This window comes from Lepisma saccharinum, chromosome 10, assembly GCF_977018435.1.
Source record: "Lepisma saccharinum chromosome 10, izLepSacc3.1, whole genome shotgun sequence".
Taxonomy (NCBI): Eukaryota; Metazoa; Arthropoda; class Insecta; order Zygentoma; family Lepismatidae; genus Lepisma; species Lepisma saccharinum.
The window spans coordinates 12989534-13015068 of NC_139238.1; the positions used below are offsets into that span (position 1 = coordinate 12989534).

Sequence of the window (25535 nt, forward strand, 5' to 3'; positions counted from 1 at the left end):
AGTTTCTGTGTCTGACAAGTATATTGTGAAATAACTGTTCCACTTAGATGCTGATCGAATGAAGATATTTGACTCCCGCATGCATTCACGCAGTGCAAAAAATGACGGAAGAGATTACGAAGTAATATTTACGTCATCCAAAACGTCAGATCAGTATCTGCCTTGAAAAAGATTCGAATTGCTCATTCAGAAGCGATACACTTTTTGTGTCCCATCGTGACATAACACTCACCTCTGCCTTTTGTGAATCTAGCTTTGAAATTTCAAACATCCGCTTCAACCTGCCAAAGACAATATAAATGGCTAGAACCACAGTTTCCTGCCGCAGTGTATAGCGTGAATTTGGCCTTCAAGCAGCACGAAAACGGAAACTCAGGTTTCAATGGATTACCAACAATGACACCCGAATTCCATGGCCGCTTATGCATTGTGTTGTGAAATAACTATACACCCAACAATATCCATCTATGAAGATGAAGAGATTAGCGTTTCATATAAAACCATATAAGTAAGAAAGGGTCAGATTTTCTGCTACGTTTAACAGTGGCAAGGATTAATGGAACACATGGGACGATTTGGTGTTGTCGCAGTACTTCTGGTACTCTGTACCTTGCACCATAATGCTAGTGGTGGACCATATGCTCTTTCTACCGTGAGTACAAGAGCAGCTTTTATTATCTCACAATTATGACACGAAGGTGCGACGTTTCGTTTTTCAATTTCACTTAACCACATACACAAAACGTTATTATTTTAGAAAGCTCTGTAAACTCGTCACAGGCTACAATGATCCTTCTCTTAAGTTGTAAATTACGCAACAACAGTGTGCAAAGGAACGGTGGAGGGGGGGGGGGGGGCTGCCAGGGATTCGTCCCTCTACAAAAAAAATATCCCCGGCAAAGAAAAATTGCTTTTTTTCCTGCCAGGGATTTTTTATACCCCACTCAAAGATAATAAAACAACGGGATACAGTATACCATTTCTCAACTATGTATCAAATTCAATTGAATAATGATTCGTGTCCATTAATGGTTCAGTTAAGGACACAATTCTGGAACTGAACAACTCGGCGAGCAGAGACAACAGCATGTTGTTTTCACACTGAAGTTTGCATGACATGGTACTCATATTTTCTATGCATTAAAGTGTTCACAAGGAATTTGTAGGCAGGTTTGTAGGACATTCAGTTTGAACTTGAGAATTCAAATTTAGTTAAGTTTCGGTGTTACTGTTTCGGTAGCTCTTTTTATGTATGAGTTTTCTTAGAATGTAAATATATGTACTGTCTCTAAGTTACGCTTAAATGTTATCAAAGGATTTAATGACCTAGGGTAGAACTACTGTTCTAAGAAAATACTTTAGTGACTGGTAATATATATACAAATTTACATATCCCCAAAAGCATACATCTCGAAATGAAATCACAAATACGCCAGTGAGTGGGCACCCCCCACCCCCCCAAAAGCAGAAATCTTAATTCGTACAGTGCGCAACAACTACCAAAAGCACTTTCCCACGTATTCCAGCAGTTGCACGTGTAGAGTGAGATTACTTTCGTAACATCTCTGGGTATTCTGCATTTGCAGCTTGGGAGCGAGTCAAAGGGTTCGAAGCCTCCAATCAAGAAGCGAGCCGCTAACGTCATCTCAACCCAGCACCTATCGCCAAATCTCCCGCTCACGCTCTACACTGTTGGTAGGCTCGCTTGCTGGACTCGCACAGGAAGCTGGAGATGTTTTGAAAGTAAGCGGACTATACATAGCGTGAAGAAGAAGAATTAAAAGAGGAATGACTTGCTAGACATCTTCGAAGGAAAGAGGAGAAGAAGGAGGAAGAGTGAGGCCGAAAGAAGATGGAAGAAGATGATTAAAAGAGAGAAAACATCAAACACTTTCCATCTCCTCTCTCTCAACAGAAACTAGCTATTTTCAAAAGAACTAACTAATAGCAGGTATATTAAACCAGGTTTAGAAAATAGTAGTTAAAAATTTCAACTAGAAACCATCATTACAGTAGGACTCAATAACATTGGAATCTAAGGATTCCATTAGAATTCAACATTACAAAATCCAAATATAAGTTAAATAGGGAACCTTAAAGATTCCATCAATACCTCATAAACAATATTCGCTCACCCTCAAATTCTTAAATATTTTATTTATCCTAAATATTATATTATATCTCATACTTATATATTTCATATTTCAAATTTCTTGAATTCTAAATATTATATTTATTTTATTATCTTAGATGTAATCTTATATGTAACCATAATATTTTATTATACTCTAAATCTCAAAAATGAACTCACATCATTAAGAATAAGTTACCCAATTAGATACTGGGGACCACATACAAACATTAGGAGGTGGTCTGAAAGGGTGCACGGGACGGAGATCCCGCTTATATGTACATAGCTCAATCACACGCTATATACCTGTACAGTTACTAAAGTAGCATAATTGATATACAAGCCATAATTTAGGAGAATCCGAAAATCAACAGTGGGTACTATTTTGTTTAACAGTTTCGTACACACAGTTCCATATCACCTAAATTGATTACATTATTTTGGAAATTCTCCTGCACAATATAGACACAATGGAACCTCGATTTTACGTGTTTCAGATCAAAACTTAAAATGTGAAATCCCATCAGTCGATCGGGGCAATTAGCGCCATCTAGAGGATCTTGCGTCTGCTGCTTTGAGCGTTCATTTGATTGGTTATCGCTTATCACGTGTTCATACAGCACACTGCACGTCACCCCAGAACGTAGTGTAAATTGTGTAGACACCAAACACATTACATGGCATCAAATGAATGAATGATTTATTTTTTTTGGGTGCGTCGACACTTCAGGACATTTTGCACCCTTCAATATATCCGGGGAAATATCCTCTTACCTAAAATTCTGACTTAAGAAATTAAAACAAGGGGTGTAAAAAGCCCCTTGGGAAAAATTAAAAGTGCAAGGTTGTAAAAAGACTTGCACAAGACAAACACAACACATTTAAAGGTCAGATAAAAGGTAAAGTCCTCCCCTGTGCTTAGCACCACGTCATGAAGGCGTATAGGGGGTGTGGGGGTAACGCCTCACACTTTCTTGATCCGGTCGTGAGTGGGGGTGATGTGATCAGCATCACGTCCCTGACCGCCTTTACCCCCCAGGGTTCCCCCAGGTACCCATGTTATTCGACGCTGGGTTAAAGGTCAGAAAAAAACAAGTAAAAGCCTCCTCACAGACATGAGGGCAGAGAGAGTCAAAATGCTCAGCAAACTAGACGGGGCAACTATATAGTCCGTTTGCCTCAGTCAAGACCATCGACAGAAACGCGCATGTGCCAACTGGACGAGTCCAATAGCAGAATAGGGGCGACAGCTGCTAGTGGAACGTAGTTGGACAATGAGTTTCTGTGCAAATTGCCTGATACTGAGGGTACATACTAGTTTCAAACGTGCTGCGGTAACGTCACTGTGGTAAAAACCGAGAACAGCAAACTACCGAACGTGTACAAACGAAGTAGTGATCTGAAACTCTGAGTGTACTTTTAGGGAAGATTTCATCTACTTCCCTTCCTTTTCACGATTGGATTAGTTCACTCGAACTGGCCTCGCCTTCCGTGGTCGAACAGTGCATGTTCATTTTGCGATTAGTTCCAATGGTTTTACTCTGGGCAGCCGCTCACTGGACGAAACATTCGACTCGAGTCACCTCGAGGCACGTTGCGACGGTTTGCGACAAAACAACGAAGTCCCTTGGAATGTGGTCTCGCGTGGAGAAGCTTGCAACAAAACGATCTGCGCAGCGCACAAGCTTGAATCAATTCACTTCAGGCACAGACATCTAATCACAGATCGAAAACGTGAGTAACTTGAAGCCAGCAATTAAATGTAGTAATTGAATCTTACATTAAATGGTTAATATCGTACCTTCTAACCAATTATTTGCTAGAAATATATTGATTTCACGACATATAAAACTGTTCCATCAATTCTACATGCACATTGATACACCAATTATGTTATATTTGTAATGCATCGATACCAGCTTCCCAAATAAGAAGAGAGAGACCTAGACCTATTGTGTACATGGACGAAATCTGCTATCAGATTTTAGCTAACAAACTGATATCGAACCTAGACCCTTCGACACACGAAACTAACACGATAGAACCTGGCCACCGGGTGACTTAGCATTATAACAATATCTTCGCCTAATGTGGCGTCCATGGAAAACTTTGAAACTTTGAAGCGATTTTTCTCAAAAATGACTGGCTGGTGCGCGCTAGTCTTTGGAATATCAATACTTATAGGGTACCCTACCACTACACCAAATCCCCCCTCAAACTCAATTTCGCAAGCCGTACCCTCTCCTTGTGAGACTCGTTCTGTACCATGCTGTTCACCTTCGAAACGTGTAGTCAGTAGCGAACACGATGAGTGATAAGGCAGCGCAAGTCTTATACACGCAGTGATGTGCGTCTACGCGTAAACAACAAGTCTACATTTTACACGTAGACTATTTTATACACGTAGATTACGTAATCTATGTAAACAACATGGCGAAAGGTGATAACTTAGCAAAGGGCGCCGTGGAATAAAAGAAAATTATACTGCGTATCACTTGCTGATGTGTGAGGAGAACTTTTTATACTCTTCCTTCCAAGTTCGAACAATTTTTTACCTAGAAAAAACCTAATATAGGAAATATTCTAGTGTTTTATGGGAAAATGACCACTCTTGCCTCACGACTGCCATCTGTTCTTGTTTTTTTGCATACTATTTATCTTCTTCCATAGTTGATAATAGAAGACTAGAGGAATTTTGTTCTAAATAGGATTCTTTTCATTTCGTTAGGAACCAATATAATTGAAAATTTCACTTTCCTTTCATGAAACCCTTGAAAATTAATTTTAATGTACTTTAGATTGTCTACGTAGTCTATGTAAACTACAAGCCAATGTAATCTACGCGTAGATTACGTGTAGACAACGCATGTAGACGTAAACTTATAGTCTACGGCACATCACTGGTTACACGACGTAATATTGTTCAATTTCTTGACAAAGATGGCGTAAAGCCAAGAGAAATTTTGCCGAATATTATGAAGCATCAGTTTGGTAGTGAAGCATTATCGAAACCAAAGTGTTTGCCTGGCATACTAAGTTTGTGAGTGGACGTGAGCACGTGAAGAATACGACTCGAGCACGGCGGCCCAAAGCAAGCCTGACGGAAGACCACTTTCAAGCAGTCCGACAGCTGAATGAAGAAGATCGACGCATAACTGCGTGACAGCCAATGTCGATGCTTTTAGACAACGTTAATGCAAGTCCAAAATACAGGGCATCAACATCCGTACTGTAATTATTCTGCATGACAACGCTAAACCCCACAATGGCGCTTTAACTTACGAAAAAATTGCGAAAATGCACTGAACTGTTCTGGAACATCCTCCCCATAGCCCTGAACTCTCACCCCGTCATTGCCATTTGTTCGGACCACTTATTCCCTTGGTAAGAGAGAGAGAAATGTGATATTTAAACACACGAGAGAAACAGGACATGACATAGAGTGGGAAGAGGCTAAGCATATAGGAAGGGAGAAGAGAATGCTAGTGAGAAAATTGAAAGAGGCCAAGGAAATAGAGAAGAAAGGTGAAGAAGACACAATGATCTGGAATGGGGGACTGATGATAAACAAAGAATGGAAGAAGGTGTTAGAAAGAGTGGAAAGAACAAGAGAGAAAGAGGAGAGAAGAAGGAAGAAGAATAGAGCGTAAGAAAAAGAGTCCAACCACTTTCACTTTCAGGTGAAAGTAAAGTTGACAAGGGAAAGCCACCTGCTAGAATGTTCCAGAACAACTTTCTAATATGTAGATTTTCAGCGAAAAATGCAGGCTCGACCAGGACTCGAACTCGGGTCTCTGGCAATCCGTGCCATTGCTCTACCACTGAGCTACCGAACCGGCCTGGCTTCCCCTGCATTTTCGCTGGCGCTGTTTTCATCTCCTGTGTGTGCCTAATTTCATGAACTTTCTAATAGTCTGGAGGGGAGTATTTTTGTGTATATATATCGTCCTGTTCTTGTACCTTGTTACATTTGTACTTGGTACATAGTCTGAAGAAGACCTTGCTAGAAGGTTGAAACGTTACGTTTAGTTTATGTTTTATAATAAAATAAATTTCTGCCTTGGTCAGCATATTGAGTTTTTCATATCATGGAAACAAGGCTTAATGGTGTTATAATATAGGCTATATATATATATATATATATATATATATATATATATATATATATATATCAAAATACGTAAGTAGTCAAAAATAATTGCTTATATTTGCTTGTTATAACAAAAAACTACCCCCAGGGAAATTTTGGGTGAGGGGGATTTTTGAGGTCAGGATTATTGGTATGGGAAATCCCCCCCTGTCCCTCCTTGATTTCGCATTCTGGATGGAGTGGTACGATGATAGACATAGCGACTGCAATAGGGTGTTCTCATGGTTTAGCCAGCAGCATAAGGTGAGACAGATTTTTTCCTGGCTTGGCAACACTTCCTATGGTTTCGGCACTAGTCACGTCGTGTAGGATGACTCATTCTGATTCCGTAGCAAGTTGTCACATGTTGCGAAACCACGTTAGTGAGCAGCTGTGTTGATTTACGTGGAACGTGTTTCGTTTACCCCTCCAGGTTTTTGTGAATAACATTGCTTTTCGTGATGAGTATTCAAGATGAACAGCGACATGCCATAAAATTTTGTTGGCGTTTAGGTAAAAGTGCTGCGGAAACATGTGCAATGTTTCAACAGGCATATGCCGATCAAGACAAGACTGAGTAGAGCCACAGTGTACCGATGGCACAAGTTGTTCAAAGATGGGCGCGAATCAGGCGCTTTGCTTCCGCATCCAGGACAAAGACCGTCCGTGATTAACGAGACGCTATTGAATACTGTTGCAGCAATTATTCGTGATGATAGGCATATGTCCGTGAGAGCGCTAAGTGCACATTTGAGCATATCGATGCTCCGCATGGGTACCGCATTTTCTTACAGCAGAACAGATGCAGCAGCGTGTGGATGTTTGCACCCAGTGGAAGAGACGTATGGAAGATGAACCCCTCATTCTGGATCGAATCATAACTGCCGATGAAACATGGATCCATTCCTTTGACCCGCGTACAAAACAAGAAAGCAGATCATGGAAGTCGCCACAGTCGCCTCGCATGAAGAAAGTGCGGTAACAGAAGAGCGCTGGTAAGGTGATGCTAATCGCATTTTGAGATCGAAAAGGCATGGTGTACCAACACATTGTCCCTCCCTGGTAAACGGTGAATGCAGAGTATTACCAAAGAGTCATTGAGACTTTAAGCCAGCACGTAGCAAAAAAGAGGCCGCATTTGAAGAACTCCTTCATATTGCACCACGATAACGCACGCCCGCATACCGCGCGGGCTTTTCAGGATTACGCGACGAAGAGAAAAATAGAAATTTTCCCGCATACAGCATACAGCGCGGACCTTGCACCCTGCGACTTTTGGCTATTTCCACTTTTAAAGGCCGCTTTACGTGGTCATCACTTCATGACGAACAAAGAAGTGATCACCGCAGCGCAAGTTTTCTTCAGTTCGCTACCTGACGACGAATTTTCAAAGACATTCACAAAGTGGCAGGAGCGTATGGACGCTTGCTTAGCTGTCAATGGTGCCTATTTTGAAAAAGATGTACGTCTACAAGATATGGCTGATTCTGAATAAAAATTTTGTGGTTTGTAATATTTTTGTTTCATTTTAATGATTCTTGGAGGGGTTCATGTACATGCTTGTCTTTTAACTGCTACGCAGTCACGACTTTTTGACCTATTGCGCTCATTTTGGTCTCAATCGGCAGCTAATGAACCATATTTTCACCCTCGTACATTTGCTAGCCAATGCAGGTCGCTGTTTTCCTATACAGGAATTAGTCTCACCTTCTCTGCGACAGCCTATGTACATGATCGTTTGAATTTCTGAGAAGTGCGCTCAAGGTGAAGGCAACCGTTTCGCGGATGATGAAGATGTTGAACGTGAGGTGTGACTGTGACTGGGACAGCAGCCAAAATACTTTTTACGCAGCAGGATCTTGGGGGACTGATAAAGCAATGTGATAGATGCATCAATGTTGGTCGAGATTATAGCCTATCTAGTTCCCTGCACTTTTTCACTTCCTCTGCACTCGCCTGTCTAGCTGATTGCACGGTGCAACTCCAACGCTTCAACTTCGTTCATTTGGTGTCCAGTAGAGTATTTGGTGTCTGCACCGTTGCACTACGTTCTTGAGAGGTGTAGTGTGTGGTCACGTGGTCCGTTTTTTAGATTTTTTGACCAATTTTTTTCCTTTGCAGGTAAATAAGATATAAGTTACGTCAACTTTTCATTAAAAAATGCAACACCTGATGAAGTTTTATGCTGCTTAAAATAACCTATTTTGCTTCTTAGAACCTAAATCAAACCTTTTCTTTAGGTTTATATATATATTTTTTTTCAGTTTTGCAAGATTTTTATGTCACACAGGTTTTTGCTCTGTTTGGTGACGTTTGATTGATTGATTTGTTGTTTTAAGTCCACTTTATGCACAAAAAGGCTAATCGGGACTGGACCTACAGTTTAAAGTGAGATCCGAACCACTATGTGCCTCCACCGGGTATCGAACCCAGGACACCTTGTTTGGTGACGAAAACATTCAATGACACGCTCTTTGTCGATTCCCCTCCCCCCCAAATCCATGATGTATTATTTTGAAAGTTCTAAACAAGATGTCTGGCAACACTGCTACCTGCACAGTCCAAAGTGCAAACTTCAAATGTCAAAAAAAAAAAAAAAAATCAAATTTGTGCGACTGACAATGCTTCTGATAATTTTCAGCATATAAGATGATCTTTACAGACTAAAGGCAGAGTTTGATTGTGGATATGATGAAAAATATTATGTAGTCGTGATGGCAGATGTTTTGCATATATCAACATTTTGTATTACCGCCTCTCACCACCCACAAACATAGTACACACACAAATATATTAACAATGTAAAAGATACGTGTGATTCCAATGTATCCAACATTTCTAATTCAATTCAATTAAGCTGTATATATACTGCTGGACAGAAAAAAACGGACACCTTAATATTTGACATCTGAATTGCAATTACTTATGAATTACGCTCTCAGTTAAGTATTGAACAATTGAACATTCATTATTGAACATTTTCCATAGTTTTTCCGTTTATTATTTATCTATTTATTTATTTTTTTATTTACTCCTATTTACTTATTTGGAACACCTAGTAGGCTCAAAATTAATTTCACGCAATTTTGTTTTAATTTATTGATTTCCAATTCCTGTTGATGTTATTTTGTTTAATGTCTAGAGAGGCATGAATTTTGGTTCATAGTAACAGATATTATTGACATTGTCATTGCTGGTGTTTTTCTTGCAAGTATATTGTAAGTTTGCTAGCTTGAAAATGAGACTTGAAGAGGTAGTAAAAGCAGTAGCTCTTCGTGATGATGGTCGTAGTGTGCGCTGTATTGCTAGGGTGCTAAATATAGCACGAAGTACTATCCATGAAGCTCTCAGACGGTACGATGCAACTGGTTCCTATGGTAGAAGACCGGGTTCTGGTCGGAAAAGATGCACAACAGCACGGGAAGATCGTTTCATGCGTATCATAGTCTTAAGAGACCGTCGTACGACTTCAAATATTGTGGCACGGCGTTTGAGAAATGTTCATAGATCTGTGGTTTCTTCATGAACAGTTCGTAGAAGACTGAATGAAAGTGGTTTATCATCTCGGAGGCCGGCTACAGGTCTCAGGTTGTTAGCACGTCACCGGAAGCGAAGACTGGAATTTGCTACACAATACTTACATTAGAATGTAGAGCAGTGGGAAAAGGTTTTATTCTCCTATGAATCAAAATTCAACCTACGTTCATCAGACGGGCGTGAACATGTGTATAGAAGACCTAATGAGCGTTATGCACAATGTTGTTTCGTTCAAATAACACCCTTTGGAGGCGGTGGTGTCATGGTCTGGGGAGGTATTTCTTTACAAGGACGTACAGAGTTGTTCTTGTAGAGAATGGGGCAATGACAGCTCGCAGGTATATTACAGAATGTTTGGCAGATCATGTAGTACCATATGCACCATTCATAGGCCCAGATTTTGTTTACTTGCATGCCAATGCGCGTCCTCACATTGCGAATATTGTCACGGAGTACCTAGACGAAGTTGGGATTACGCGATTAGAATGGCCACCACAAAGTCCGAACCTAAATCCGATAGAGCACGTCTGGGATCAACTGAAACGACATATCAGAAACCGCGCAATAGTTCCAGAAACAATTGAAGAGCTAAGACGTGCTATTCAAGAAGAATGAGAGCAATTGGACCAAGAAGTGATTGCCAACCTTATTCGAAGTATGCCACGGGGGTTACAAGCTGTAATTGATGGCAGGGGAGGTAACACTCCCTACTAGACAGCTTATATACCCCACCAATACCAGTTAACAATATTAAAAAAAATATTGCTAAGTTTTTTTTCTAATTTTTTTTTGGAAGTTTTCTGTAACTTTCGTTTATGTTCTAATTTAACTTCTTAACAATAACTTTTAATTTGCTTTCTGTTTAATATATTCAGGTTTTCTTATTTCCAATAATTTCTGCAACATTTAGTTAGCCTTCAAATCAGAATTTATGCGTTATGACAAAAGATGCAAGTGTCCGGTTTGTCTTGTCCAGCATTGTATTATATTTAAAATATTTTATTTAAGGTGTAAAGTTTACATTTGCCATTTCACATACTCAGGCTTCAAATACATCTACAAACACATCACAAATGTTACGGGATATTCCAATCTGACACGTTCTTTAGTCAAAAGAACATGATTTAATTAAAAGAGCAAATAATAATAAGTTCACATGAAAGACTCGAAAGCATTCGCGTGATGCCTCTCAGGGTATGGGGTAATATCTCTCTGCTAGTTCGTCAAATAAAAATCAAAGTTACGTTTGCACTAAGATAAAGGAAGTCTATTTTACTTCTTTGCAAACTAAATACTTATATGCCTAACATATAATCCATTTCACTCAACGAAATTAAACTTCTTATAATTCAACTTGATCACTCTATTCAGAAACCGAGCGTCAACTTCAAAGTCCAGACAAAACACACTCGTAATTGCCATGGTAACAGCCCTTACAAGATAAGTATATACAGGTTAGTCACTATCCTGACATTATCAGTGATACGTAAATTACAGAAATTAAGATTAAAGAACAATAAACATTTGTACAAGAGAAAAGGTAATTAATAACAATAAATATGGGAAAGGACGTATCAAATCTAATGATTGATTGATTGATTGATTTAAAATTTATGGGTGCGTCGGCACTTAAGATGTGTCAAATCTAAGAATATTTATTCTTAGTGTCAAATCTAAGAATAATTGTTAACTACATAATAATTTCAAACTCAAATTTGCCAAATCAACTTCAGTATATCTTATTTTGCAATAATCTTTAGTCTGTCAGATATATTGTTCTGTAAAGGACATTAACAAAGTAAACGGATTGAGAGAATTCTGTTTTATTTTCCATGTAGCTTTCTTTTTCCTCCTCGTGAAAAACTTGCCTCAGCATTTAAAAATATGTATAAATTTAATGGGATTTGGATTAATAGAAGTTGCAATTTTTCGCATGTATGGAGAAAAATTCACGCATAATCCCCGGAATTCAAGGAATTTCCAGTGAGTAGCCGCCCTGGTATTATGCATCAAATTATGCATACATTATTCATTTTTCACATAACAGTAACTTTTGCTAAAGCACAAGTATAGTATTACAATAATTTGTGGATTATTTTGAAAATGATGTATACAAATGAAAATTTGGTTAGAGAATTAATATTTGTTTGTTATGTATACATATATTACAATTTCTTACCGCTCTTTTGAAATTTTGTGTTTTAACTATTGTACCTAATTAATTTTTTCAGTGATTTTGAACGATTTTAAGTTTTTTTTGGAACCTACTTCAGGATTTTTGGAGCCTAATTTAAGATTTTTAGAACCTATTTTAAGATTTTTAGAACCTATTTTAAGATTTTTAGAACCTATTTTAGGATTTTTAGAGCCTATTTTAGAACCTAAAACACACTTTTTGTAACCTAAATATCCGAGGTCTAGTGCTAACTAATCAAATGAACGTTTAAAGCAGTAGACAGGCATTTGCTTGTTACGTTCTTGGTAATTTGACGTACGCGTCGTATTATTATACTATTAATATTAACTTAATAATACTCAGCGGTGAACGGTGAGACTCGGTGAAGTACACAGACTCCTCTCAGGTACAGGGATAGTGTTAGGCAAAGACAATATTCACAGCACAGAGAAATAAAATCACATTATTGCAGTATATATAAACTGAAAGGTTTTATTCTTTATTCATTGCAATTATAATGCAAATATACTTGAGATGAAAGCGAGGATTTCGTTTTGTCGATGAATTGACTCAACTAAAACGCATAAACTCAATGCGTGGCTATCGGCAAGCCTATGATCACATAGACCTAGCTTGCGCCCCGAACTACCACACCAAGAGATATGCAATGATAACTGAGCCAATATTTGCTCTTTAGCCTTTTATTTCCAAATTAATCTTTAGGCTAGCTTTATTATTTAACGTAGAATGGTTGCAGTATTGTGCATATCATCAATGCATGGCTATCGGCGTACCTATGTTCACATAGGCCTAGCTTGCGCCCCGAACTACCATACCAGGATGTATGCACAACACCGAGGAGTTCTTTTTAAGTTAAAAAGTGTGATGATTCTTACGCGATATCCTCGCTTTTATACTATTTTTGAGAACACAGATTAAAGTACAGATGAATCACTCACTATCTACAAAAGGATACTACAACAAAACTGACATCTATACATGTTTAGAAATACAAATTCGTATAGTGAACTCTCGCAAACATGAAGATACATTAAATTACCCATAATGTAGCATAAAATACAATAAACATTAAACAAAAGATATAAATTACTAATAAGGCGCAATATTACATAGAATAACAAGGAGGTTACGCTTTCTTTCACAAAATAAATATATTAGTGACACATTTTCTACTGATGACGTCACACAAAAATATGGATCATATCATGCTGAACCTCCTCAACTTGAACACCGCTATTCGTCTACTTGGTTCAACATTTCATTACACCAGACTGACACCGTGATACACCTGCACTAGACCTAGTGTCAAAGAGTTCAACGAAGTAGACGGGTTGAAAAATGAAAACTGTTTTCAAGTCAATATCTCAATTAGTATTATTTTTAAAAAATAAACATTTGTGACCTACTTACTTGCTGGCTTGCCTATATATTAAGAACCACGGGGTAATCACCACCTTGAAGTAAACTTGTTGTTTAATAGAGTTAGGTTACTTTCGGAACATCCCCAGTTGGCTAGCGAGCCTGCCAACAGTGTAGAGCGTGAGGAAGAGGGTTAACGATAGGTGTATACTGGAGATGACGTCATCGGCTCGGTTGCTGAATGGTGGCGCCGGGAGTCATGACTCGCTCCGAAGTTGCAAATGTAAAAAAGCAGCCAGAGACGTTACGGAAATATTCTCACTCTACATTTCTTGCAGGCGACTTACTGTTCTCTTGTGTCTTACAGTGTGGCAACTACGAAATCGAGATCTTAACCGTCTCAACCTGCGAAGCTGAAGACCCAATCTTCGTCCTAAACACCCTGAAACTTGAGATGGATGGATGCAAATTCAAGCCCAAAGGATCTCTCAAAATGCTTCATGAATTTGATGATCAGTATAAGGTAAGATAATACAAATACCCCATATCAGGGTTGTTAAAAGTTCAGGAATTTTAAATAAATTCAATTCTGGTCCAGGAGAGAAAATCAGCAAGCGTAAATGGATTCTGTACCGGAAATAACCTTTCTATCTGTAAAGTATTTCAATTCGGTCCAGGAACCTCTTTTTTTTATCAATTTAAATACGGTTCAGGAACCTTTTATCCGGATCAATTAAAATTCGGTCCGTGATCCTTTCTTCAATAAAACAATATGCAACTGATATGCATATGAACGAATTTAAATTGTACGAGAAAAAATATTCCGGTCCTTCAGCGGAACCCAATAGAATCCATTGGAATTTATGGGTTTCAGGATCTTTAACAACCCTGCCCAATAGTAATTGTCACTACGATACCAGGAGTCCTGGGTTCGAATCCCGTGAGTGTCCCTTCATCAATTTGAACCATAGCTTGTTACAAGTGGATCATTCGTTTCTGTAACACACGGAATTTTCCTTGCACTTAATTGAATAACTTAAGTTTTGAGATGTCTGCGTTTTCCCGAATGGATAAAAAAAAAGAGGCGTTTGCCCTCTCGGAAGTAAATTATGCCCAAAATATTATTTCATTAGCTACACGATAGAACAAATAACTTCGAAATAAAAGAAGATGTGTGTAGTTTACATATCGGGAGGAGAGGAAGCTTTACCAACTAAAATGCAACGTGTTCAGTTCATAAAACAGTAGATATATACACTACAGCTAAGCTCTGTGTCATTCTGCGGACAAAATTGAATTGCATTAACACTAGGCTGGATACAATAAAGTAAAATTGTAGTATTTTTAAACTTTCTCTTCATCACAAAACAAAACAATAATATCAACAAAAAAAAACGTAATCGGTTCATATTTTCTGTTCATATCAACACTTGATTGCTCTCAATCAGAGGTGACGATTGGGTTCCAAAACCGGGAGTGGGGTAAGGTGCCAAAACTGCTGGGGGGGGGCAAAGACAGTATATTTCACTTTGTTGATTCTCCTATCTTTGAATCTTGCCGCATACGTTCACTTGCAACATATTTTTAAATCAAATATTCAAATCAAACAGCCATGTTACAACAGCTGAACTACAATCAACGTCTTCTGATCGGAGAAAATTAGCGGATATTTTAGATAGCACAGTGTGGGGGGAAAAGTGGCGAAAAGTGGGGGGCAAGTGCCTCTCCTCAGCCCCCTGATCGCCGCCAGTGCTCTCAATTTACCTCTCGCTTATCATGAAATTAAATGCTCTAGCAGACATTTAAGGTAAATTCCAAGGAAAAAATACCAATATTTCAAACAGTTAATAACAATGACACACGATAATATGGAAATAATGGTAAATGGGAAGAAATATTTATCATTTTTCACCTCGTTGTGCATGCATGGTGCTTCTTTATTATATTGTGTAAACAGGATTTATCAGTTGATTCTCCTATCTTTGAATCTTGCCACATACGTTCACTTGCAACACATTTTTAAATCAAAGATTCGTTAGTATAGCCATGTTACAACAGCTGAACTACAATCAACTTCTTCTGATTGGAGAAAATTCGCGGGTTAACATTGATCTCCGATCGCCGGGACTTAATCTCAGTTCAACTCTTATACAACACAAAATCAGAGCTCAGAGTGACTGCAGATCAATTTTACTGGTTAATCGAGGATTAGAGTAATTCTTTTGATGAACACAATAACAAATAATAATAATAATAATAATAACTATAATACAACTTGAAGAGTACAGAAATCTTTCTTAATGGATAAAAATGATAATAACAATAGAAGTGCATATTAAATATTTTTGATTGAAATACATATGTTCACGTGGAATGCCCCACATATGAATATGATGTAATAATAATAGTAATAATAATCAATGCTTTTTTTCTGGCTGTACGGAACGATACGCGCATATTTTCATGAGTAAGAATAAAACTAGAAACATTTTAGGTATTTTAACGAAAGAAATGTATGTATAATTATGTCCATATGTGTGTATATTTGTTTATATAAGTAAATATATCAATGTCTGCATATAGATATGTATCTTGTTACACTTCTGTAAATGTCATTTTTAGATTTAGGTTTTCTATAAAATTTGTGCTAATGCACGTATTCATTAATCAATGATTAGTGTAGTTTTGCTCTCTTTCTTCTTTTTTTGTTTTGTATTATTGAAATTGTAATTTTTAATTGTTTATAATATATGTAAACCTATTGTAATTGAGCGAAAGCTCTGTTATAGGTGAAATAAATAAATAAATAAATAAATAAATAAGAGCTTCAAGAATTAAAATAAAACTCAAAACAAGCTGTTGACAACTTCTGTACCATCATACAAAAAAATCCATGGGTTAAAACACATTACATAGGATGTAAGAGAAAAATGAATGAAAATAGTCATGGACAATTTGCCGAGCAATTCCCATGGATCCCACTGTACATACCACAATATATAGAGTAGTTCTTATGTTGAACACACTAATTGCGAATAACTATTTGTATAAACCAACTGGAAGAGTACAAAAATCTTTCTTTGCAGAGAAGAAGCATTGATAATAATAATAATAATAATAATAATAATAATAATAATAATAATAGTGCATATTGACTATTTTTGATTGAAATAATTGAACACGATTTTTATGTAGTCTTTGTTTAGAACATGACCGTATCGAAAGTATCAAAGTTATGCACCGACAACCTTGTTGGAAAATGGCGACCAATTTTACATTAAATTTTATTAATTTTTGACTGGCATTGTGACTCATTTTATTCTTTTCATTCTTTGCAGGTTGAAATAATTACACAGGGTTCTTTGGATTCGAAAACAGTGCTGGAAGGTGGATGTGACGAGGTTATGCAAATCACAGACCAACCCCACCACATGGTCAAGAGATTGGTAACGAGTTGCGTGGGGATTTTTCCCTTGAGTTCCTGCCCTGTTACAGTGGTAAGATTAGAAACAGATTAGAATAGATTAGATTTATTTCATCCATGAATCACATGTTTGCAGTTACATGCTGTGATATCGAACATTTGTGTTCACATTACAACATACTAATAACTGGTGTCCCACTCAAAAGTAGCCCCACAAAATATCATGTCATTGCGTAAATATATGACAGTTTGCGATGAAATTTTGAGAGAATGTAATTTACTGTATTCCATGAGAAAGGTGACGCGGCAACACTGTACGCCGTAGCCGTTGAGGAAGGGCGGCAACAATCAAGTTTCGCGAGTCGTTGTTGTTGGCGCCGTGTTTTCAGTGAACTGTTTCGAGAGTTCGTGAATCAGTTGGATGATCAGGAATTGACACCAACAAGATGGATCAACATGCCACACTTCTCGAGTGAGCATGGCTGAGGTGGAATCCTTTTTCCCTGACAGGGTCATTTCAAGAGGATTATGGCCTCCCAGGTCACCGGATTTGTCCCAACCAGACTTTTACCTGTGGTGTCACCTGAAAGGCAAGGTCTATCGTGACAAACCACGCACCCTCCATGAGTTACGGGACAACATCCGCCGTGAAATCCAGGCAGTGACACCCGACGTTCTGGCAGACACATTCACAAACTTGCAACGTCGTGTTCAAAAGTATTTAGACGCTGGGGGAGGACATTTCCAGCACCTCAGGTGATTTCATTTCATTTCTCACATATACAGTTTTATCAGGTACGAATTTTGTTTCATTTCCTCTACACCTACCCTTTTTACACAACAATTTCTGGGGCTACCTTCGAGTGGGACACCTTGTACAATGAAATACAATAATACGTATAATATAGTGGGTTGATACAATGACATAATACCTTATAGCCTAGGGGTTCCCAAACATTTTCGTTTCACGGCTCCCTTAGAGCTTCAAGATGTTTCCTAAGTCAGAATCTAGGCTTATCTAACACTTGGAACGGTCAGTTAGTGTGGTTAGCTTGTTTGCCTTAAGTTAAAAAATAAACACCTATTGCAAATTCAGAAACATTTTACATGTAAAAAGTATTAAACAAGCACATATTTTGAACAATCATATCATTTCACTGAAAATATTGGAACATTTGGCCATTTTTTTAGCCTCGGGCCCAGGGCGTTGCGGCGCCCACTTTGCGAATCACTGCCTTAGCTTATTACATTTTTATGCTGTAAGGAGTGTACTCGTATTAGTGATACAGTCTATTACATAAGAGTAACAACAGTAAAACATGTTGAGGTTACAATATAAAAATAACATGAGATATTGTGAAATAATGTTATATCATCATAAAATGATACTAAAAATTCCACTCAAGTGACATAAAAGATATGACATGCGAGATGGTATCCAGTATGTAAGTCTATGTTGGAACTATTGGTTACATTTTCAATTGGACTCTTGTGGATGAATCCATGAACATCCAATAGCTGGTCCTAGTATGTGGGAAAAAAATTGGTCACATGACTTGATCTTTGATCGCTTAGCCGCCATATTGGATTCAAGATGCAGGAGTTCAAATTTTTAAATTGCTTTTTACTAGGCTATTTTTCAACCAATTTCAATTTTTCCTTTTTTCGTTTGAATCCTCTAAATAAGACCTTCAATTTATATTGTTCTCAGTTTTTCGTGAAAATCAACAATTCTACTAGAAATTTGAAAAATACAAATTAAGTACAAAATTTACAAAAAAATTAGCCAAATTATGGTTTATGGAAGAAAATCACATATTGTGCAAGGTTATCTGGCTCCTTAGATGAGGTAAATACTGATTGTCAAACTTTACACAGAGTGAAGCCCATTTATGGTGCAGGGAGCATAGAAAGTAACACGTTCTGATTCCGGACCTCGGCTATTTCGGAGATAAGAAGGACGAAATCGGCTGTTTTCAGTCATACCAAAGGGACTTGTGGGCAGAAATGAAAATCTGGGATTAGGATATGTACTGTATACTAGGACCAGGATTAATTTAAGTCTGGAAAGTACAATCGAAGCTTCTAGAATAATCTATGTCCCGACCCCTGTCCTGTTATCTCCGGCTGGTATAAGCCTGAAGAATAGAATAATATAGCATCCTCAATACCACGGAGCCCTAGGCAAGTTCAAGTGAGAAGGAAGAGGTCAGACGGAATCAGGTTGGCGCCCTGGGGGTGGGTAGCCGTCTCTCGGGTCCTTTTAATTGGATGTTCCTGTATGTGATCACTATAGTCAGATGGAGGGATTTTAATGTGTTAGTGCCTAACTACGCAAGATTATGATATTTAGAATTTTAGATGTGCAATTGTGTGAAATTTATTCCCCTTACAGGGATCATTGTCAGGACAGAATGGATACTGAGAAAAGGAAACGACTAATGAAGAGTATAGAGTTTCCCACTCCCAAGAGGAGGATAGAGGAAAGAGAAAGATAAATAAACAAATAGGATGATAATAGAAGCAGATACAGAAACTGCAACTCAAATAGATAGGATTCCTATGAATGCATTCAGATTTCTAATTAAGGAACTACATGCGGGAATTCCAAAGAGAAACTCACTGTATCTACGAAAATGCTCATGACTGAAATAGTATTTAAGATAGTTACGGAGTATGAAGATCTGAAGCTAGAATATGAAGTAGCTACAGCACTAAACGAAGACCTAAAAAGATAAGACCTTCCTGCAAGAAGAGCTAAGGAGACAAACGAATGATAGTGCCACAGGGACAACATCTCCTATGCAGGAAAACTAAAATCTCATCCGAAGCGGTTTGATGGGAATAGAACAAAACCTTCTAAACCAGTTAAACCGACTTTATTAATCAAATCAAGGGAGAAAACCCCTAAAGAAATACAAGGCATCATAACTAGTAATATATTACCAAGTAGAGACGAAATCACGGTGACAGAGGTGAGGTCCGCGCGGGACACACTCATATTGGAGCTTGCAACACATGAGGAACTACAGAAAATGGCAAAATGATATGATGACGGATGAAGAACTGAGGAATAATATGAGGATAAGCTTCAGAACAGGGAAACGTAATGAAGCCTCCTCACACGTTGTATTGGAAACCATCTCTGCTATGAGGAACATAATATTTAAAAAGGAAAGACTATATCTTAATTTTCCAATGGTTAATGCGAACGATTACATCTCCCTACCTAAATGCTTTTTCTGTAATGATTTGGGTCATGTAAGTAAATACTGTAAGAAGGATAAAATATGCAATAAATGCGAGAACAAACATGAAGATCAGCAATGTTCTTCCATACAGATCTTTATCTGTATGCCATGTGAAGTGCTTAGTGCAAACTGTCAGAAAGAAGGATGTCCAACTTATAAGGAACTAAATGAGAGATTAATAGCAAGGATAGACTATGGATAAGAAACCAGTCAAGGACCAAAATAGGAATACCTTGAAGAGGTTTAGGCTCATACAACTGAATGCCCAAGGTACAAAGTTGGTCATGAATGAGTTGATCAACTATATTCTTAACAACAATATAGATATAGTCCTTGTCCAGGAACCTTACCATGTTAAAGGAAAAATACTGGGTTCACCCAGTAAGATGAAATCCTATCTGATGACAGACTCGCAACAGTAGTAACAATCGTTGCTAATCAAAATATCAACACCTTATGGTTACGGATCTTTTCTACTTCACACTATGTTGTAATAGAAGCAAAGATATTTAGCGACATTTGGATTCTTGTGAATAACTATTCCCAATTCAAGGATCCTATCCAGCCATTCATTGGAATGATAGATAAACCAGTATGTCCTATCAATGGTTTAGTCGAGAAGCAGACGACAGGGGCTTGGAGCTTGAAGAATACATTGCAAGTAAGGATCTGAATGCTATCAACAGAATATCAAGAGTACCTATCTGTTGCAATAAATATGGATGTAATTCCAATATTGATATCATACTTCCCAACAACTTAGGGAGATTGTCTCTGGACAATTTGTAGGTGAGAAATCTGACTGAGGGTGATCACAATATGATAGGATGGAACATCACCACAGCATCCCAATACAAAAAGGAAATAACATTGGCTAACCTACACATTGAACGCAGGTCCGTTACTAGGAAGCTGAGGAAGCTATATCAGAATTTTAGGACGTAACGAGATCGGATGTGATACCTTGAAGAATATAGGAGATCCAAATGGATCTATGTAGATCTCATTAGGCAATATCGAATTAACTCCTGGGCAAGACTTCTTCGAAAGGAACTTGCCAGGAATCCATGGAGGCTTCCGTATAAGCTGGCAGGGAAGAAGGTTAGATCTACTCCGGCGTTAACAACTTTACGAAGAAAAATATGACACACATTACATCATGGAAAGATACAGTAGAGTATCGAATAGATGATACCCTCCTACCCTCTGATGAGGTCCTAGAGGACTCTTCACTTGAATGGGAACTGTGTCCTGCATAAAAGTGTCCAATGGGACAGACCTCTGTTTTTTCACGTACAAATCAGATTTAGATACCATGTCATATCATTATTAAAATACTGTAATTGTATCTATTTTGAGGAACGAGATATAAGTAATACATGTTCTTTCTGACATAAAGTGGATAATTAACGAATCTAAAAATGTGATTCTTAAATACATTACATGTACTTACACTTTATTAGTGAACACTTTGATGCTGAAATACTACCGTAGACACTACAGTTTTATAGTTATAGTACCCAATTTTAAAAATTCGTCAAAAATAGCATTTATTTTACTAATAACTGTGCAAAGTGTTGTATAAGCGATGCCTAAATCTGCAGCTCTTTTAGTTTTATGTGGAGTAGCGTCCATTTCCCGTATAAATTTTACTTTCTGGTCAAGCGAGTAACTTTTCCTCTTACTCTTCTCCATGGTCCACCAGTAGCAACTGAAAACTGTGACATCGTTGCAGCTTGGTTACAAATCAACTGTATTTTATGTAAATTCCATGTTATTACTAACTAACTAACTCTCTAGCCTTCTTAAACCCGAAGGTTCATGGCTGCAGCAACACAGACCTTCCATCTGTCCCTATCCTGAGCAAGATCTATATACTCTTTTCCATCCCTACCGATTTCCCTTAGATCCATCTCAACGTTGTCCCTCCATCTTCCTACAGGTCTCTTACCATCAGGTTTCCCAACAAGAATCCTGTAAACTCCTCTTTCCTCTCCCATTCGTGCCACATGGCCTGCCCACCTAAGTCTTCTTGATTTAATCATTCTAACAATATCTGGACATGAATACAAATTATGTACTTCTAATTATGTAACCTTCTCCACTCACCTGTCTCCTCATCCCTTTTAGGTCCAAATATTTTCCTAAGGATATTATTTTCAAATACTCTCAATTTATGTTCCTCTTTCAATGTAAGGGACCAAGTTTCGCATCCATATAATAATACAGGCAAAATTACTGTTTTGTATATTTTAACTTTTAGTTTCTTAGATATTAAACGAGAATACAAAAGTTTATGAAGAGAGAAGTAACATGCATTTCCTGAATTAGGCCTGCTTTTCATTTCCTCTTTAATGTCATTTTCATTTGTTAGTATTATCCTAAGTGTACTTGAATTTGGAAACTGGTTCAAACGAGTTGTTATCAATAATTAGATTTTGATTATTACCTAACATTCGGCCTGTAAGCACATATTTAGTTTCATGTTATTACTTTAAGACCGAATTACGTATAAATGCAATACGTACAAATAAGGTTAAATTAACACGTTTATAATTATATTGGACCTACAGTAATTTACGTATAAAACAGAATTACGCATAACTGAGTGACGTATAAAGCAGTATCAACTATACTGATAACTAGTTTTCAAAAATATATACAATAACTGCAAACTATGAGTCGTTTGTGAGAAATTAAAGAACAAAAATAACTTTTCAATTGTTACAACCCACTCCACCAAGAGTTCGGTAGGTTGTGTTATTCTCCTTCATACATGAGCACACGGGGTTATCTGAATATCGATGACAAAACACAAAACTTTTACTTATGTCTATGATTATAAATTAAACAAGGGGAAAGTGATATATTAGAGAAACTTGTCAGAATACAATATCTAACATAAAAGTCGATAAATGATTCACAGTAACTTTTAAAATAGATCACGAGTTCAACACACCTTCACACAATTACGTTTATGATTGAAATTAAGAGTTTTGTTGAATATAAGGAAGTCACTTGCTTCATAAGTTAAATTTACTTAAATTCAATGTTACAATCAGACCCACGCATTTTGTTACAATCTGCCCTATCCTGCACTATCCATTTTTATCCTTATATTTCTAACATACACCGTCGTTTGAAAAGAGTTGCAATTCTTGCATCGGTCAGGAAGTTGCATTCAATCATACTGTGATCACATATCCAACCTCTCCACTACATATTTACCGAAAGTTCTTTGAATTTTGGGGTTACTTTGCCAGAATGGGTTTTGGTGAACTTTTGGTGATTTTTTAATGAGGCTTGATGTATATCCCACTTGTGTTTACATTTCAACCTTATTTCGACTGGGTCTCACTTATTGCACAAGCCTCAAACAAATTCCGCGCCCTTCGCTTTTTGGCGTTAGCTGAAATGATGTGAATATTAGGCCTAAATGACTTCGTTGTTAAGTTAGGCTTGTGAGGTATAGCTTTCTTAGCATAACTAATACCTTTGTGGTCAAGCCCCAATGCCAAGAGATCTAAACCTTAAAACCTTATCCTAACAACGAAGGTATTTCACACTTCCATCAGAATGCGAAGGGCGGGGAAATTGTTTGAGGCTTCTGCGATAAGTGAGACCGACATCGGCCTGACTATTGTGCTGTGGTTGTAGTGAAATAATTTTTCGCTATTTTCAGGGTGAATTGGTGCACGATAATCCTTTCGTGGAAAACCTTGACAACAACAGAGACAAAATTGAAAAACTGAAAGGAAACCTGACCCTGCTTGTCAGATTCGTTGAACTTGAAGGAGAAGAGCGTGTCAGGGGTTGCATTTCGGCCCAAGGGGTTATAACGGGGTTGGACCCCACAGCAGCGGGTGGCGCTGGTAAACCAGGTGGTCCTGGCGGTCCTGGCGGTCCTGGCGGTGCTGGTGGGTTAGGACGCCGATAAACCCTTTAAAAAGTAAATATTCCAAAGTATTATTTCACCAGTGTTGCTAATGTAAATGGATATAAAGCAGTATAAAATGAAATGTTGTCAGAATTCTTTGGAAAAATAATTCCTAGTGTGAAAATTGTGTTTCTTTAGCACCTGTATTGTTGACAACCTTAAAACGTTGTAGGAAATGCACAAATACTAATTCATTATTCTGTTAAAAATCTTTTTGATGCTTGTGTCTACCTACTATCCGTACCAAGAGTCTGTGGAGTAAGGCGCGCATGACGGTAGAGATGGGGAAAAAGCGAGCGGACGGAAGAAAGCAGTGCGCATTGATGCAATCCCTTTCCCTCTCTCACGTTCATTGATCGAGCCCTCTCGAGTCACTACTTGAGCAGAGGACTTGTTTTCGTTCGGTTGCTACACAGACTCCTGGAACAAGTATACGTAAGATTAAAAAAAAAATTTTTTTAAATGGTAGTTTATATTTTACATAACAATAATTAGCTAATCGGGACTGGGGAGGGAACTTACAGTTTGAACCAAAATTCTAAGCTCTCACAGGGGCCACAATACTTGCGCGTTAACAGTAGCTTACTTTTCAAAATCCGCAGCCAAAATTACTCCAATCTAAAAAGCACACAGTCCTCTACAACAACACTCTTGTTTATTAACTCTGTGTTTTATTGAGTAATTTTCATTGTGATGCTATTGAGTACAATATTTCATTTCTGCAAGGACAATATATTTTTTTAATGAAAAAAAGATATTTATGGTCTTTAAATATATAACTCCTCAAGAAGTATTATTATTAATTGCTGTTCGTCGTCACCTTGTAACCAAGGGGTGCCGGGTTCGATACCCGGTGGAGCAACATAGTGGTTCGTATCCCACTTTAAACTGTAGGTCCCGATTAGCCTTACTGTGTATAAAGTGGACTTAAAACACCAAATCAATCAATCAATCAATATTAATTGCTGTTATGAATTAATACTAAATTTTTTATGCCTCGTAAATCCATTAGTGTAGATCTTCATAATGTTTTCATCAATCACCGAACATGCGTATTTCGATTTTTATTGTTTCCATTTTCAAAACTTACCTTCACATACTATTGGTCAGTACTCGGCACATCATCAAGAACAAGTCAACTATAGTAATTATTGTTAATGAGTATAAACTTGAAGTAACTCTTCAAGAAAAGTTTATTCCATTACTAGCGGAGCGAGGAAGAATTATTTTAGTAAACATACTGCAAATCGAAATCAATACTAATATAATAGGTCACACATTTTTTTCATGGAGTAGTTTATTTTTTCCAACTCTTTCCTTTTTTCTCATTCGGTTCCGTCTTGGGTCATCGAACAAAGCAGCCCCCTTTCATCTTCCCAGCAGCAATGTTGTGTTATTGTTACAAAATAAAAATGTTATTGACTACCTTAGTAGAGAATATCTGAGGACCCTCCACCATGTACTATGGCTCACCTTGCGCCACCTATAACACTATTCTAGCGTCTCCACTTCAAGTATTGCGTTTAAGAGAAATAAATTAAAGAATTTCAAGATAGAAGATGAAAAACAT

At 37.6% G+C, this 25535-nt stretch overlaps 1 protein-coding gene across 1 annotated transcript; it reads left to right on the forward strand.

Moving 5' to 3' along the window:
* The first annotated feature begins 500 nt into the window (after window positions 1–500).
* On the forward strand, window positions 501–24174 carry LOC145994219 (uncharacterized). The gene is made up of 4 exons (XM_083130315.1): window positions 501–652; window positions 13721–13876; window positions 16692–16850; window positions 23711–24174. The coding sequence occupies exons 1-4, from the start codon at window positions 557–559 to the stop codon at window positions 23963–23965; spliced, it is 666 nt and encodes a 221-aa protein (XP_082986441.1). The 5' UTR covers window positions 501–556; the 3' UTR covers window positions 23966–24174.
* Window positions 24175–25535: the final 1361 nt, after the last annotated feature.